The sequence below is a fragment of the Myotis yumanensis genome, unplaced genomic scaffold (genome assembly GCF_028538775.1).
Source record: "Myotis yumanensis isolate MYYU_CA2020_CCGP unplaced genomic scaffold, mMyoYum1.0.hap1 SCAF_1, whole genome shotgun sequence".
Taxonomy (NCBI): Eukaryota; Metazoa; Chordata; class Mammalia; order Chiroptera; family Vespertilionidae; genus Myotis; species Myotis yumanensis.
The window spans coordinates 53,912,926-53,927,107 of NW_027223752.1; the positions used below are offsets into that span (position 1 = coordinate 53,912,926).

At 35.3% G+C, this 14,182-nt stretch overlaps 1 protein-coding gene across 3 annotated transcripts in view; it reads left to right on the forward strand.

Moving 5' to 3' along the window:
• The window catches only part of VPS13C (vacuolar protein sorting 13 homolog C), a 183,367-nt gene that overhangs the window by 18,811 nt on the left and 150,374 nt on the right, over window positions 1–14,182 (forward strand). For 2 of the 3 annotated variants that reach the window (XM_070421598.1, XM_070421608.1), the window contains exons 3-6: window positions 1,391–1,433; window positions 3,181–3,276; window positions 4,777–4,878; window positions 10,776–10,838. In XM_070421598.1, the coding sequence (XP_070277699.1) occupies window positions 1,391–1,433; window positions 3,181–3,276; window positions 4,777–4,878; window positions 10,776–10,838 (304 nt within the window). The remainder of the gene's footprint in view (window positions 1–1,390; window positions 1,434–3,180; window positions 3,277–4,776; window positions 4,879–10,775; window positions 10,839–14,182) is intronic. The other variant, XR_011472254.1, reaches the window with a different exon arrangement.

Genomic DNA, 14,182 nt, shown 5'->3' on the forward strand with positions numbered 1-14,182 from the left:
TTGCTGGTGAAATGGACAATTAGCACAATTTTAAAACATAAGAGGCCATCAAGAGTGCTAACATAGCCCTAACCTGTTTGGCTCAGTGGATAGAGCGTCGGCCTGTGGACTGAAAGGTCCCAGGTTTGATCCCAGTCAAGGGCATGTACCTTGGTTGTGGGCACATACCCAGTAGGAGGTGTGTAGGAGGCAGATGATCGATGTTTGTAACTCTCTATCCCTCTCCCTTCCTCTCTGTAAAGAAATCAATAAAATAAATTTAAAAAAAAGAGTGCTAACATTGCTAATGGTATGAAAGAAAGGCAATTGAAGAGGTAGAAAACTGTTGTTGATTGGGATAAATAAAAAGCAGTCAGCCAGTGACAGCAAGAGAAGATGCTGTGTACTGACCTCCTGATAGACACCCCTAGAATTAGTGCTGAAAGTGATTTGTTTAAAAGCTAGTAGTGGATGGTTTGTTAAATTTAAGAAAAGAAGTGTTTGTTTATAGATTAAACAGTACATTAGACATGTATTTAAGAAAGGTTAAAATGGAATCATTTGAGGATCTGGAATGAATTAATTCAATTTACATTATTTCTAATGGGAAAGAATGATTCAATTTTTGAATAAATTGCTTCTCAAACAGCCTTCTGAAATGAATTAAGTTTGAGAACTGAGGTTCTACCGTATTAGTATATACTAAGGTATATCTAACAGAAAGGCTACTGTCATTGGTTCAATTTTTAATAATTATAAGAACTCAAGTGATCATTGTGAATATCAGTTATTGTTTAGTACTCTGTGCATAAGAAAGTTATTTGTACTTTCCAGTGGTTTGGAATCTAGAAAGTGAAAGTTTATTATTATTGACTGGTAATTGTCAGTAATCTAATGTAAATGCTAATTTGGTAAACACTATGCTGGGAATCTGCCTTTCCTTTTAAGGTTGTTTTATTTATTCATTTATTAGATATTTTATTTGAGAGAGAATTGGTCATTTTTTTCAACTTATTTATGTGAAAGAACTCTTCCTATTCTAATATTTCAGATAAACAGTGTTCATCTATTATTTTAAAAGTTTATGAAATTTCCGTCTGGCTTGGTTTGGTTTATTAAAACAATCAGATAACTCAATTGCTTTCTTTAACTACGAACTCTTTTTCTATTTATAATTGTTTCTATTTATAATTTTGCTTTTCTCATGAATTCTTTCTTCAAAGTCAAAGTTTAAGTTAATAAAACTATTTGTTTCAGCCAATAAACATCCTTTATGAGTTATTTAAATATAGAAAATTTATTTCATGTTTTTCCTTAGAGATGCTTGTGTATTTAAGCAATGATACCGAGGTGATTTTTGGGAGAGCTTTAATAATTTAAGATGTCTTTTAAATTTTTTTCTTCTCTGCAGAGTGAATTGGATGTTCCTTTTAAAGTCAAGGCTGGCCAAATTGGTAAGCACTTCACTCTTCATTTGACTTATTTTTAGTCCTTTTAGTTTTATTTTTCCTGTGTTATTTATTCTAAAACATCTTTTTTTAAAAAAAATTTTGAATAAAAATGTGAGAGTTATTTTGGTTATGTTGATGAGAGCTTTTGTAGTTCTTAACCCAATATATATTATGTGGTAATACATATATACTTTGAAGATTTTGACAGTAGGCTAGAGATTTACCCTCTAAAATGGAAGGACATTTTGAAAACAATTTTTATGTATTTATATATCTTTTTTTACTCTATCCCTCCCACCCAGCCTCCTAACCCCTAACCCCCTCACCCCGACAGCTGTCAGCCTGTACTCTATAAATCTATCTCTATTTTGCTTGTTAGTCTATTTTGTTCATTAGATTCCATATATGAGTGAAATCATATGATACTTGTCTTTCTCTGACTGGCTTATTTCACTTAGCCTAATGCTCTCCAAGTCTATTCATGCTGACACAAGGGTAAGATTTCCTTCTTTTTCATGGCCCAGTAGTATTTCATTGTGTAAATGTACCACAGCTTTTTTTATCCACTCATCTACTGGCTACTTTCGTATCTTGGCTATTGTAAATAAAGCTGCAATGAACAGAGGGGTGCATATATTCTTTTGAATTAGTGTTTTGGGTTTCTTTGGATAAATTCCCAGAAGTGGAATAGCTGGGTGATAAGGAAGTTTGGATTTTTTTGGGTAACGCCATACTGCTTTCCACAGTGGCTACACCAGTCTGCATTCCTACCAACAGTGCACAAGGGTTCTCTTTTTTCCACATCCTCACCAGCACTTGTTTGTTGATTTATTGATAGTAGCTATGCTGACAGGTGTGAGGTGATACCTCATTGTACTTATAATTTGTATCGCTGTGATGATTAGTGACCTTGAGCATTTTTTCATGTCCATTGACCATCCGTATGTCCTCTTTGGAGAAGTGTTTATTTAGGTCCTTTGCCCATTTTTTAAATTGGATTGTTTGTTTCTCTGGTATTGAGTTGTATTAGTTCTTTTGAAAATTAACCCCTTATCAGATGAATCATTGGCAAATACGTTCTCCCATACTGTGGGTTCCCTTTTTGTTTTGTTGATGTTTTCTTTGCTGTGCAAAAACTTTTTAGTTTGAGGTAGTCCCATTTCTTTGTTTTTCTTTTGTTTCCCTTGCCTGAGAAAATATATCAGAAAAAAAACAGTGCTATGAGAAATGTCTGGTTCTAGCATCCTCACTGATGACTTTGGTGGTCTTAGGCAATTAACTTGGGCACTGAGTTTCCTTCCTTCCTTCCTTCCTTCCTTCCTTCCTTCCTTCCTTCCTTCTTTCCTTCCTTCCTCCCTCCCTCCCTCCCTCCCTTCCTTCCTTCCTTCCTTCCTTCCTTCCTTCCTTCCTTCCTTCCTTCCTTCCTTCCTTCCTTTTTTCTTTTTTTTTCTAAAGAATTGAAGTAATAGCTGCCTCATTCTTCTTACAATTGGAATATTAAATAAAATAATAGTTACCAAAGTGTGAAAAGTATAAGCATAATGTGAATAGTCACTTCTAAAAGTAATATAATATGGAAAAGATCTTTATAAACTTTAATGTTGAAATTTTTAAATTTTTTTTCTGAATGATATACTTACTATATGCATGAATGGTTTTGTTATACTTTTTCCTCTTAATGGAAAGTGAGAAATGTTTATCTTTTTGAGCAGCCAAATAAGAATTTAAATTTGAAATTATGTTTCTTCAGATAAATTAACTTTGAAGATTCCTTGGAAGAATCTTTATGGAGAAGCAGTTGTTGCGACTCTGGAAGGATTATACCTGCTTGTTGTTCCTGGAGCAAGTATGCTATTTTAGGCTGTAATCATTCAGTAATATCACAGTGAAATGGAATGTGACCTGGGTTAACTATTTTATATGTTTAGTAAAATAGAAGATAATTTAAATAAGCTAATCATATACATACATATGCACATAACTACATACATTTTACATGTACACCCACATATATATATTACCACATTTGTATCCTATATAATAAAAGCCCAGCAACCGAACGGCGGAACGACCAGAATGACTGGTAGACCAGTTGCTATGACATGCACTGACCACCAGGGGGCAGATGCTGAACGCAAGAGCTGCCCCCTGGTGGTCAGTGCACGCCGCTTGGCTGACCAGGATGAGCGGTGCTCCCACAGCAGGAAAGAATAATTTAAATCATTTGTGTTAGATTGATTCTATTCTGTATGAATAATTATTTTGCAACTAAGGCTTTCTATTAAGTTAAGATGCATTAGGCAGATTTATGCTGGGGGAATGAAATGAAGTGAGATTTTAAAAATGCACTGATGTGGTAATTTATAGATTTCAATATTGGAAAAAATTTTCCCCCATTTTGTTGCTTCTGATTTTGAATGAATATTCTCTTAAAAATGTATGTAAAACAGGTAATTCTTAAATTATAAATTATAGTATTTTAATATTTTAATGAATGTTTTAAAGCAGTGGTGTTTATTTAAGTAATACCTCTCATTACTAATTTTTTTTAGTTATAAGAACAATATAATGTTAAGGACAGTCTGGATATTTTAGGGAAAAATTGTTATATTTTCTCAACCATAAAACAAAATTTTTTTTTTCTTTTTTGCTTTCCAGTCTTTACCACATACATACTAGATTTGATATAGCATTTATCACATTATATACAACATGGATCTGGCTTTTTTACTTTATATACTTTGATATGTTTAAGTTTTCATGATGATAGTGACAGTTTTGAAAGGCTGTATGATATTTCATTGTGGGCTGCCTGCTGTTTTTGCTGTTACAGTACCTTTTTTTATTCTTTTGTTAGGATACAAGATCAGAAATGAGATTACTAGATAAAAAGGATGTATATATTCATGATTGTTGATATTGATTCATATTTTTAAATTACTTTCTATAAGTCTTCTTATCAATTTGTACTGATACCAACTGATATTAGATATTGCATGTTTTTTGTAGTTAAAATTTTACCACTCAGATATAATAACTGGACATTTTCTGCCCTCCCCCTGCTTCTCTCTTTTACTTTTCTACTCACCTTTTCCCCACTTATCATTTTTCATATCTTTTTTTCCTCCCTTTTAATTTCATTCTTCCCTCCTTTCCTTTTTGATATAAGTTTGTAAATAAATAGAAATCACTTATGGTTAAACTTTTTGTAAAATTAATCTAAAGTCTATAACTGTTCTTTTACTTACAAAAAATGACACATCACACACACAGTCATGAGGCTGAACTTTTCCTATTTATTTATTAATTGCATTTCTTTATTTGTGAATTAACTATGTATTTTTAGGTATTAAATATGATGCTGAAAAAGAAGAAAAGTCTTTGCAAGATATTAAACAGAAAGAGCTATCCCGAATTGAAGAAGCCCTTCAAAAGGCAGCAGAGAAAGGTACCATAAGTTTAAGATAAACTTAGATATACCTATATTTTAGATATATTCATTGCACTGTAAATAGGAAGTTTTCATAAACCTTCATAAATTACAGTGTCAAAGAAAGAGTCTTCTTTTAAAATCATCTCAAAATATTGATTATAAATATTTTAATGATTCACATTTTTCTGTGATTGTTTTATCTCACTGCTAAGACATTTCTCTTTGGTCTCTCTTAAAAGGTATGACAACTATTGAGTTAGAAATAACAGAAATATTTGGATATAATAAGATTTCTTTTCTTAGCTTAAGCTGCTAACATCTATCTAACTGAATCTAGAAGAAATCTATCTTTAAAATAGCTTGCTCATTAAAATTTGTTTTTTTTTTTATGCCCAACTGGTGTGGATCAGTGGTTGAGCATTGACCTATGAATCAGGAGGTCACGGTTTGATTACCAGTCAGGGCATATGCCCGGGTTGAGGGCTCGATCCCTAGTGTGGGGCATGCAGGAGGCAGCCGATCAATGATTCTCTCTCATCATTGATGTTTCTCTCTCTCTCTCTCTCTCTCTCTCTCTCTCTCTCCCTTCCGCTCTGAAATCAATAAAAAATAAAAATAAATTTAAAAAAAATTTTAAATCAGTGATTCTAATTCTTTTTGTCTTAAGGGTTTTCTTTTATATAGAATTATTGATTCTTTTACACAAAATTACTAAAATACTTAAAATATAGAGGCAATCTTAATGGAAGAAATAAAAAAGCCTAAAAACGTTTTCCCTTTCTTTTTCATACGTAAGCATATTTTGTATTTCTGCTAAGCTTAAGAATCTGTATTTTAATGACAGTTTTCTGTACTTTTATTACATTTATGTGCCATATAAAGCAAGGTGGGAATGGTTTTATATTATGACGATTCAGTGTGATTATTTTTATTCAGTTTTAGTTAATTAGTATATGTGGAAATAGTGTTATAAAAAATGAAGAGAAAGACATGAATAGCATTATATTTTAATTTTTTTTCTTGATACAGTTCAGATTAAATATGTTTTCTGGATACATATGTACATTGACATATACTTAGATATATTGATTTAACATAATTTATAATATCTACACTAATAAAAGGGAAAGATGCAAATTAACCATCACTCCACTACATCCACAAGCCACGCCCACCAGCCAATCAGGAGCCAGTATGAAAATTAACACAACTAAGATGGCCGCGGCCACGGAGCTGGAGTGAGCAGGAGGCTTGGGTTGCCCCTGGCGATGGAGGAAGCCAAGCTTCCCTCCTGACCTGGCCGGCCCTGGGTTCCGCTCAAGGCTACAAAGTTTCAATTATAGAAGGTAAATAAATCCCAGATACCTGCTTCCAGGCTACCCTGGGGGAAAAAAAAAATTAAAGGAGAGGCTGGGAGCTTGGGTCGCCAGGGGGCGTGGCCAGCCTGAAAACAGCCATTAGCCCCTCACCCAGGCTGGCCAGGCACCCCAGCGGGGACCCCCCCCCCCCCCCGAAGGGGCTGTGGGCAGCCTGAAAACGGCCCTCAGCCCCTCACCCAGGCTGGCTACACCCCCATGGGGTGAGCGTCCCCGCTGGGGGGCTTAGCCAGCCTGCAAAGAGCCATCAGCCCCTCACTCAGGCTGGCCAGGTACCCCAGTAGGGACCCCCATCCTGAAGGGGGTGTGGCCAGCCTGAAAACAGCCCTCAGCCCCTCAGCCAGGCTGGCCACACTCCCATGGGGTGAGGGTCCCCACTGGAGGCCTTGGCCAGCCTGCAAAGAGCCATCAGCCACTCACTCAGGCTGTCCAGGCACCCCAGTGGGGACCCCCACCCTGATCTGGGACACCCTTCAGGGCAAACCAGCCAGCCCCGATCTGTGCACCAGGCCTCTATCCTATATAATAAAAGGGTAATATGCAAATTGACCCTAATAGCAGAACGACTGGGAATGACTGGTCACTATGACACACACAGACCACCAGGGGGCAGACGCTCAATGCGGGAGCTGCCCCCTGGTGGTCAGTGCGCTCCCACAGGGGGACCTCTGCTCAGCCACAAGCCAGACTGACAGCTGCCAGCACAGCGGTGGTAGCGGGAGCCTCTCCCACCTCCTTAGCAGAGCTAAGGATGTCCGAATGCAACTTAGGCCTGCTCCCCACTGGCAAGTGGACATCCCCCAAGGGCTCCCGGGCTGTCAGAGGGATGTCTGACTGCCAGCTTAGCCCCAATCCCCCGGGGAGCGGGCCTAAGCCAGCAGGTGGACATCCTCCGAGGGGTCCCAGACTGCGAGAGGGCACAGGCTGGGCTGAGGGACCCCCCGAGTGCACAAATTTTTGTGCACCGAGCCTCTAGTATATTATAATTATATTTTCTCCTTTGAGAAAGAAACCATAAAGTCTTCTTTTTTTTTTTATGGAAATGAGAGATTGCTTAAAAATTATTTGTGTTTCCAGAGACCTGTAAGAAAAATATGGTATAGTCTTTCTTATTTTAGCAGTTGACAGCTTAATTGACAAAATGATACCTGCTACACATTTTCTATTGAGTGTCTATGAGATTTTTACTCCTGGGTCTTTAGTGCTTAGGAAATACATATTTGGGTCTGGCAGAGAGGCTATTAAGGATGATTTGGTATGACTGTAGGGGATAAACATCTGTAGTACTAAGCTTGTGTAAACAGAACTATGAGGCTTATATAATATATAATAATTACATTGTAGCTTCTGGATGATAAAACTTAGGTTTTGTTGGGATAGAACTGAAATTCAGAAAGTGAAACTCAGTTTTACCATTATTATATTAGATTTGTCAGAAAAATGTTCTGAGTAGATAAAAGAGATGAGTTTAGAATTGGGGAAATACGTTGCTAGAGATTATTTTTCCTTCATTGTCAAGAAATATATTTATTTATTTATTTGTTTGTTTGTTTGTTTATTTATTTATTTTTAAGAAATATATTTAATTATCTTGACTGCATGTACATATTTTTTTCTAGTTTGTATGGATATGGGTCACATCTTCTTTATATAATATTACTCATGTGATGATAAAAGACAGTCTTGGCCCTTCAGATACTTTGCATTTCACCATTATTAATTAATAGTTATTACTTAAATACTATAGTTTATTTTTCAGACTTATTATTTCCCAATTACCTTGAGATTTTAAAAGCACAAAAGCACCATTACACATGTATAGAGACTCAGATGAGAAGAGAAAACGAGTCAGTTCTAAGCAGCAGATGATAAAAATGAAAACAAAGTGCTCGTGCTAATCTCTAAAAAAGTGTTTTTACTTAATTTGTTTTATTTGGTAAAAGAGAATGTAGTCCACTATCATGTGGGGAAAAAAGGACATTGAAATATAACTATGAGTTTATTTCTATAGAATTTGTGTAATTGTAAAAATAAACTCCTTGATATTTTTCTTCTTTATATTTCATTGGAGAGAGTTTGTTTTCTCTGAAGGACTGTTATAAAGTAAAAGAAAAGATTAAATTTATAGCGAGGCCAAAAAATTCTCAAATGCTGTGGATTCTATATTTAATATGTTAAATTTATCAAAGTAATATAAAACACACTTTATAATCAGATAGTTTTGCCAGAAAGACTTCTGATGAAAAATCTCAGTCCCCAGTTTCACCCTTCTCTATCCTTTAGACTCACTCCTTAGAGGGAACCAACATTTTAGGAATGTTAACATTCTGCCACTATCTATGTTATTAATGTAAGGCATTACCTAGGATTTCCTATTATGGTAGTCAAAGAGCTTACCATCTCCTTTTACCCTAAATTCCCCTCCATTTTTTTCAAAATATGGTTATTTCACAATTTTTTGGCCAATTACTAGTAAAAATTTATATTACTATGACAGTATTGTCACTGCATAGGTCAAATGATGTACTCTGATTGTATTTTCTTTCTTATGCAACTGGTTTTCCCCTTGAATTTGTAAATTTTTTTATTTGCTTATTAGTCTTTAATGTAAACTTGTGTTTAATTTTTTTCACAGGGTATTTGAAATCTGTTATATGACTATCATTATTTCCAATTGCCCAAACCCATCGATTGGTTCCCTCCCCTCGTCCCCTTTTTTCATGGAAATCTTCAGTTGAACTGGGAGGTTTTTTAGTCCTGTTACACAGTTGTCATCTTGGGACTGGTCTTCATCCCTCATCTGTATTTAATTAATATTTCCTGGGTCTCTTGCTTTTTGTTCTTCTGTTACTTTGTTCGTTGTTGAATCATATCTAATAACTTTTAAGAAAGGATGCACTGAATTTAGTTTTTAAAATTCTTTCAAGCCTGAGAGTCTTTGTATTTTACTTCCCCACTTGTTTGATTTGGCAGGAGATAGAATCCTAGGTTTAAAATTAGAATTTAGAAAGCAATACCTTTTAGCTTACAGGTACTTTTGAGAAGTCTGATGCTAGTCTGCTCGACACGTTGTTGGAAAATCCCTGGATCCTACTGTCCACAACCTTACACTGTATCTGAGAAAATAAGACATGCATAATAATCAATATGAGAAAGTGTTAGGTCCCATCAAAGAAATACAGATAGAGTGTTAAGGGAGTTCAGAATGGACATATACTTAGTCAAAGAGATCAGACCAGTGGTTCTCAACCTTCTGGCCCTTTAAATACAGTTCCTCATGTTGTGACCCAACCATAAAATTATTTTCATTGCTACTTCATAACTGTAATGTTGCTACTGTTACGAATCGTAATGTAAATATCTGATATGCAGGATGGTCTTAGGCGACCCCTGTGAAAGGGTCGTTCGACCGCCAAAGGGGTCGCGACCCACAGGTTGAGAACCACTGGATCAGACAGACATTGAAGGTATATATTTCAGCTGGGTCTAAAGGCTGAGAAAGGAGAGGGGGCATTCTAGGTAGAGGGGACAGTGATGGTGGAAAAGTATAGAGCATGTATGTGAACAGCTAAGAATTTGGGAGTTAGATAGAGTGTAGTTATTGGTAAGTTAGAAAGCTATGGTTAGGTAAATTTTAAGATATTTGACTGCTATGATAATGATAATGACTATGATAGCAGCTAACATTTATTGAGCATTTGCTGTTTGTCAGTCACTCTTCAAAACACTGTAGGAATTGACTCATTTAACAGTCATAACTCTATGATTTAAAAGCTGTTATTATTCCCATTTAATATTTGAAAAAGCTGAAAGTTAAATAACTTGTTCCATGTCACACAGCTAGAAAACGATAGAGCTAGAATTTGAATCCAGTCTGGCTCTAGCTCCTATAAGTTTAACTGTGAGTAATGGATATTCATCTAGCCAGTGGGAGAGTCAGTAACTTGCCCATTTTTCTTTCTTTAAAAATCCAGGGAGTGACTTGACTGATCAGAGCTATTTTAGGAAGGTTAAACTTGCTGTGTCTAGGCTGGATTTGGGGTGGGAAATGGGGGATGGTACATTCTAGTTATATTCATAGGAAGGATCCAGACAGTAAAGTGAGTTAATTTCAGCTGACTAAACTTGTATAAATACGAAAATACTTTATTCTGAAAATAGCCAAAGTGGTAGTCAAAAGGGAACCAAAATAACAGACTTGCTCTGTTTGAAAATTTGTCAAGTAATTTAATGAGACATTAGCCATAATTCATATTTGTCTACCTTGCTTAATTTGAAATCATTGTTATAATTTTAATTATTAAGAATTTTTGTTTTAATATTATGAAAATAGTTTGTATGTTCAAAGCATTAAAATGGTGTCATTGAATGTTACCTTAGAAATACCAGTTTTTATAAAAAGTAGTATAGTTTTACTGAATTTTGTTCTGTTACATGATTTCTAATTCTTTGAATTAAGTTTAGACATTTTACATGTGAAATTAAAGGTGTCTTTAAATGCTTTGCATTCTGGTTATTGCTGCCATGCGGATGCAGGCGCACATTCAGGGGAGTTCATATATGGCTTGGAAAACTTTGTTTACAAGGACATCAAGCCTGGTGGGTATGCATGGTTAATTATATTCAGCTACATAAAAATTATATTTTTATCCATGCATGTGCTTTTAATGGAGCCCATTTAATGATGTGCCATCTTTTAGAAAATATGGAAATGTAATTCATGTTTTTCCATTTTACCATCATTTCTTTTCCCCTACCTTCCACAGTCGTGCTGAATGTTCATGGGGTAAAACAGTCCACTGCTCTGTGAAGCTTGAAATTTGATCTATAGATAACAGTTAAATTTTTTTTCCTAACTTTTAAAAAATTAAAGTATAATTGAAACACAGTATTCTATTAGTTTCAGCTGTACAACATAATGATTCAACATTTATATCCACTGTAAAGTTATCACTGCAGTAAGTCCAGTCACCATCCATTACCATATGAAGTTACAAATATTTTATTTTTCTTCTGAAGAGAACTATTGAGATTTACTTTCTTAACAACTTTAAAATTTGCTATAGTCACCATGCTGTGCATTACATCCTCTTGACTTATTTCATGCCTGGAAGTTTATACCTCTTGACCCCCTTCACCCATTTCATCCCAACTCCCCTTCCATATGGCAACCATCAATATGTTCTCTGTATCTATGAGTTTTTTGTTCTTTTATTATTATTTTTTTTGTAAGAGTCTACATATAAGAGAAATATTGTACAGTGGAACCTTGTTTCTTGAACTTAATTCATTCTGGAAGGCTGTTCGGGAAGCTATTTGTTCGAAAACTGAATCATTTTTTCCCATTAGAAATAATGTAAATTGAGCCTGGCTGGTTATGGCTCAGTGGTTGAGCATCAGCCTACGAACCAGGAGGTCACGGTTCGATTCCTGGTCAGGACACATACCGGGGTTGTGGTCTTGATCCCCATTTGGGGGCATGTAGGAGGCAGCCAAGTGATCAATGATTCTCTCTCATCATTGATGTTTTTCTCTCTCTCTTCCTCTCCCTTCCTCTCTGAAATCAATAAAAATATATTTAAAAAAATAAATAATGTAAATTGAATTCATTCCAGACCCCCAAATGATTCCCTGTTTTAACCTTTCTTATATACAGTACATGTCTAATGTACTGTTTAATTTATAAATAAACATTTCTTTTCTTAAATTTATCAAACCACCCTCTACTAGCTTTAAAGGAATTTTTTATATATCACTGCCTCAGAAATGCTATCATTTGCTAACTTCTTTTCATTTATCCAATCAACAACAGTTTTTCTACCTATTCAATTGCCTGTGATTGTAGGTTTGTGAGCACTTTCATACCCTTAGCAACATTAGCACCTTGATGGCTTCTTTATGCCTTAAGCCAGTGGTTCTCAACCTTCTGGCCCTTTCAATACAGTTCCTCATGTTGTGACCCAACCATAAAATTATTTTCATTGCTACTTCATAACTGTAATGTTGCTACTGTTATGAATTGTAATGTAAATATCTGATATGCAGGATGGTCTTAGGCGACCCCTGTGAAAGGGTCGTTCGACCGCCAAAGAGGTCGAGATCCACAGGTTGAGAACCGCTGCTTTAAGCAGTTAGCTGTCATGTGTCTAAAATGGTACGAAATTGGAATTTCTTCCATATGCACTGGAATATTTACGAATTTAAGTTACCATAATTTTCTTTACAAACCCAGAGATGTCACTAACAAGTCTGATTTTAAAATTGGGTGACCAGAGTTGATATGCGAGGTTTGCGGCTTTAGACGTGCATGGCGTGTGGGGAAGGTCCACCCCTTGCGTCGATAGCCGCTTATGGCGTACAAAGGGCTAAAATTGTGCTAATCATTGATTTCCCAGCAGCAAAAACATTCTCTCCTTTGTTGCCTGAGAGGTGCTTTTTGTCATGCTGAGGTATAAGCATGAAAGAGTTGTCAGGTCGAAAACAAAAGTTTTGGTCAACAACCAAGATATTTTTTTCTGTGAGCAAGTTGGTGCAGAACCGAATTGTTCGAGATGGGAAACGTTGGAGAACTGAGGTTTGATTGTATTTGTCTTCCTCTGTCTGAATTTTTTCACTTAGCAAAATACCCTCAAGATCCATTCATGTTGCCAATGGCAAGATTTCATTCTTTTCCTTGGCTGGTTAGTATCCCGTTGTGTATATATACCACATCTTTTCCATTCACTCACCCAGCACATCCAGGACATTTTCTATCCATTCACCGTGGACAGTTAGGTTCTTCCCATATCTTGGCTATTGTAAATAATGCTACAATGAACATAGGGGTGCACATATCTCTCAAATTAGTGTTGTTGATTTTTTTCAGATAAATATCCAGAAGAGGAATTGCTGGGTCTTATGGTAGTTCTGTTTTTACTTTTTCAAGGAACCTTAATACTCTTTTCAACAGTGGCTGCACCAGTTTACATGCCCCCCAACTTTACAGGAGGGTTTCTTTTTACTATACCTTTATTAACACTTGTTATTTCTTATCCTTTTGATAATAGCCTTTCTGACAGGTGTGAGATGATACCTCATTGTGGCTTTATTTCACATTTTCCTGTTGATGAATGATTTGAACATTTTTGCATATGTTGGCCATCTGTGCCTTCTTTGGAAAAATGCCTATTTAGATTCGCTACCCATTTTTAATTGGATTGTTTGTTTGTTTTTCTGTTATTGAGCTGTATGAGTTTTTTTTAAATATATTTTGGATATTAACCCCTTACCAGATACATAATTTGCAAATACCTTCTCCCATTTCGTAGGTTGCCTTTTTATTTCATTGATGGTTTCCTTTGCTCTGTAGAAGTTTTTAAATTTGATGTCCCATTTGTTTATTTTTGCTTTTGTTGCCATTATCTTTGGAATCAGATAAAAAAAATATTGCAAAGAGCAACACCTACATTTTCTTTTATGAGTTTTATGGTTTCTGTCTTACATTTCACTCATTAATCCATTTTGAGATAATTTTTGCATATGGTTTAAGATAGGGGTCTAGTTTCTTTCTTTCTTTTTTTTTTTTTTTTTGCCTGTGGCTGTTCAGTTTTCTCAGCAAAATTTATTGAAGAGACTGTTTTCCCCCCATTGTATATTCTTGCCTTCTTTGTCATAAATTAATTGACCATATACTTGTGGGTTTACTTCTGGGCTCTCTATTCTGTTTCATTGATCTACATGTCTGTTTTTATGCTAATACCATATTTTTAAAAATTATTATAGCTTTGTAATACAGTTTAAAATCAAGGTGTATGATGCCTCCAGCTTTGTTTTTTTTTCTCTTTTTGTTTTCATAAAATTTTTAGTATTTGTTCTATTTTTGTGAAAAATGTCTTTGGAATTTTGATGGGGATTGCATGAAATCTGTAGCTTGCTTTGGGTAATATGAACAATTTTATAATATT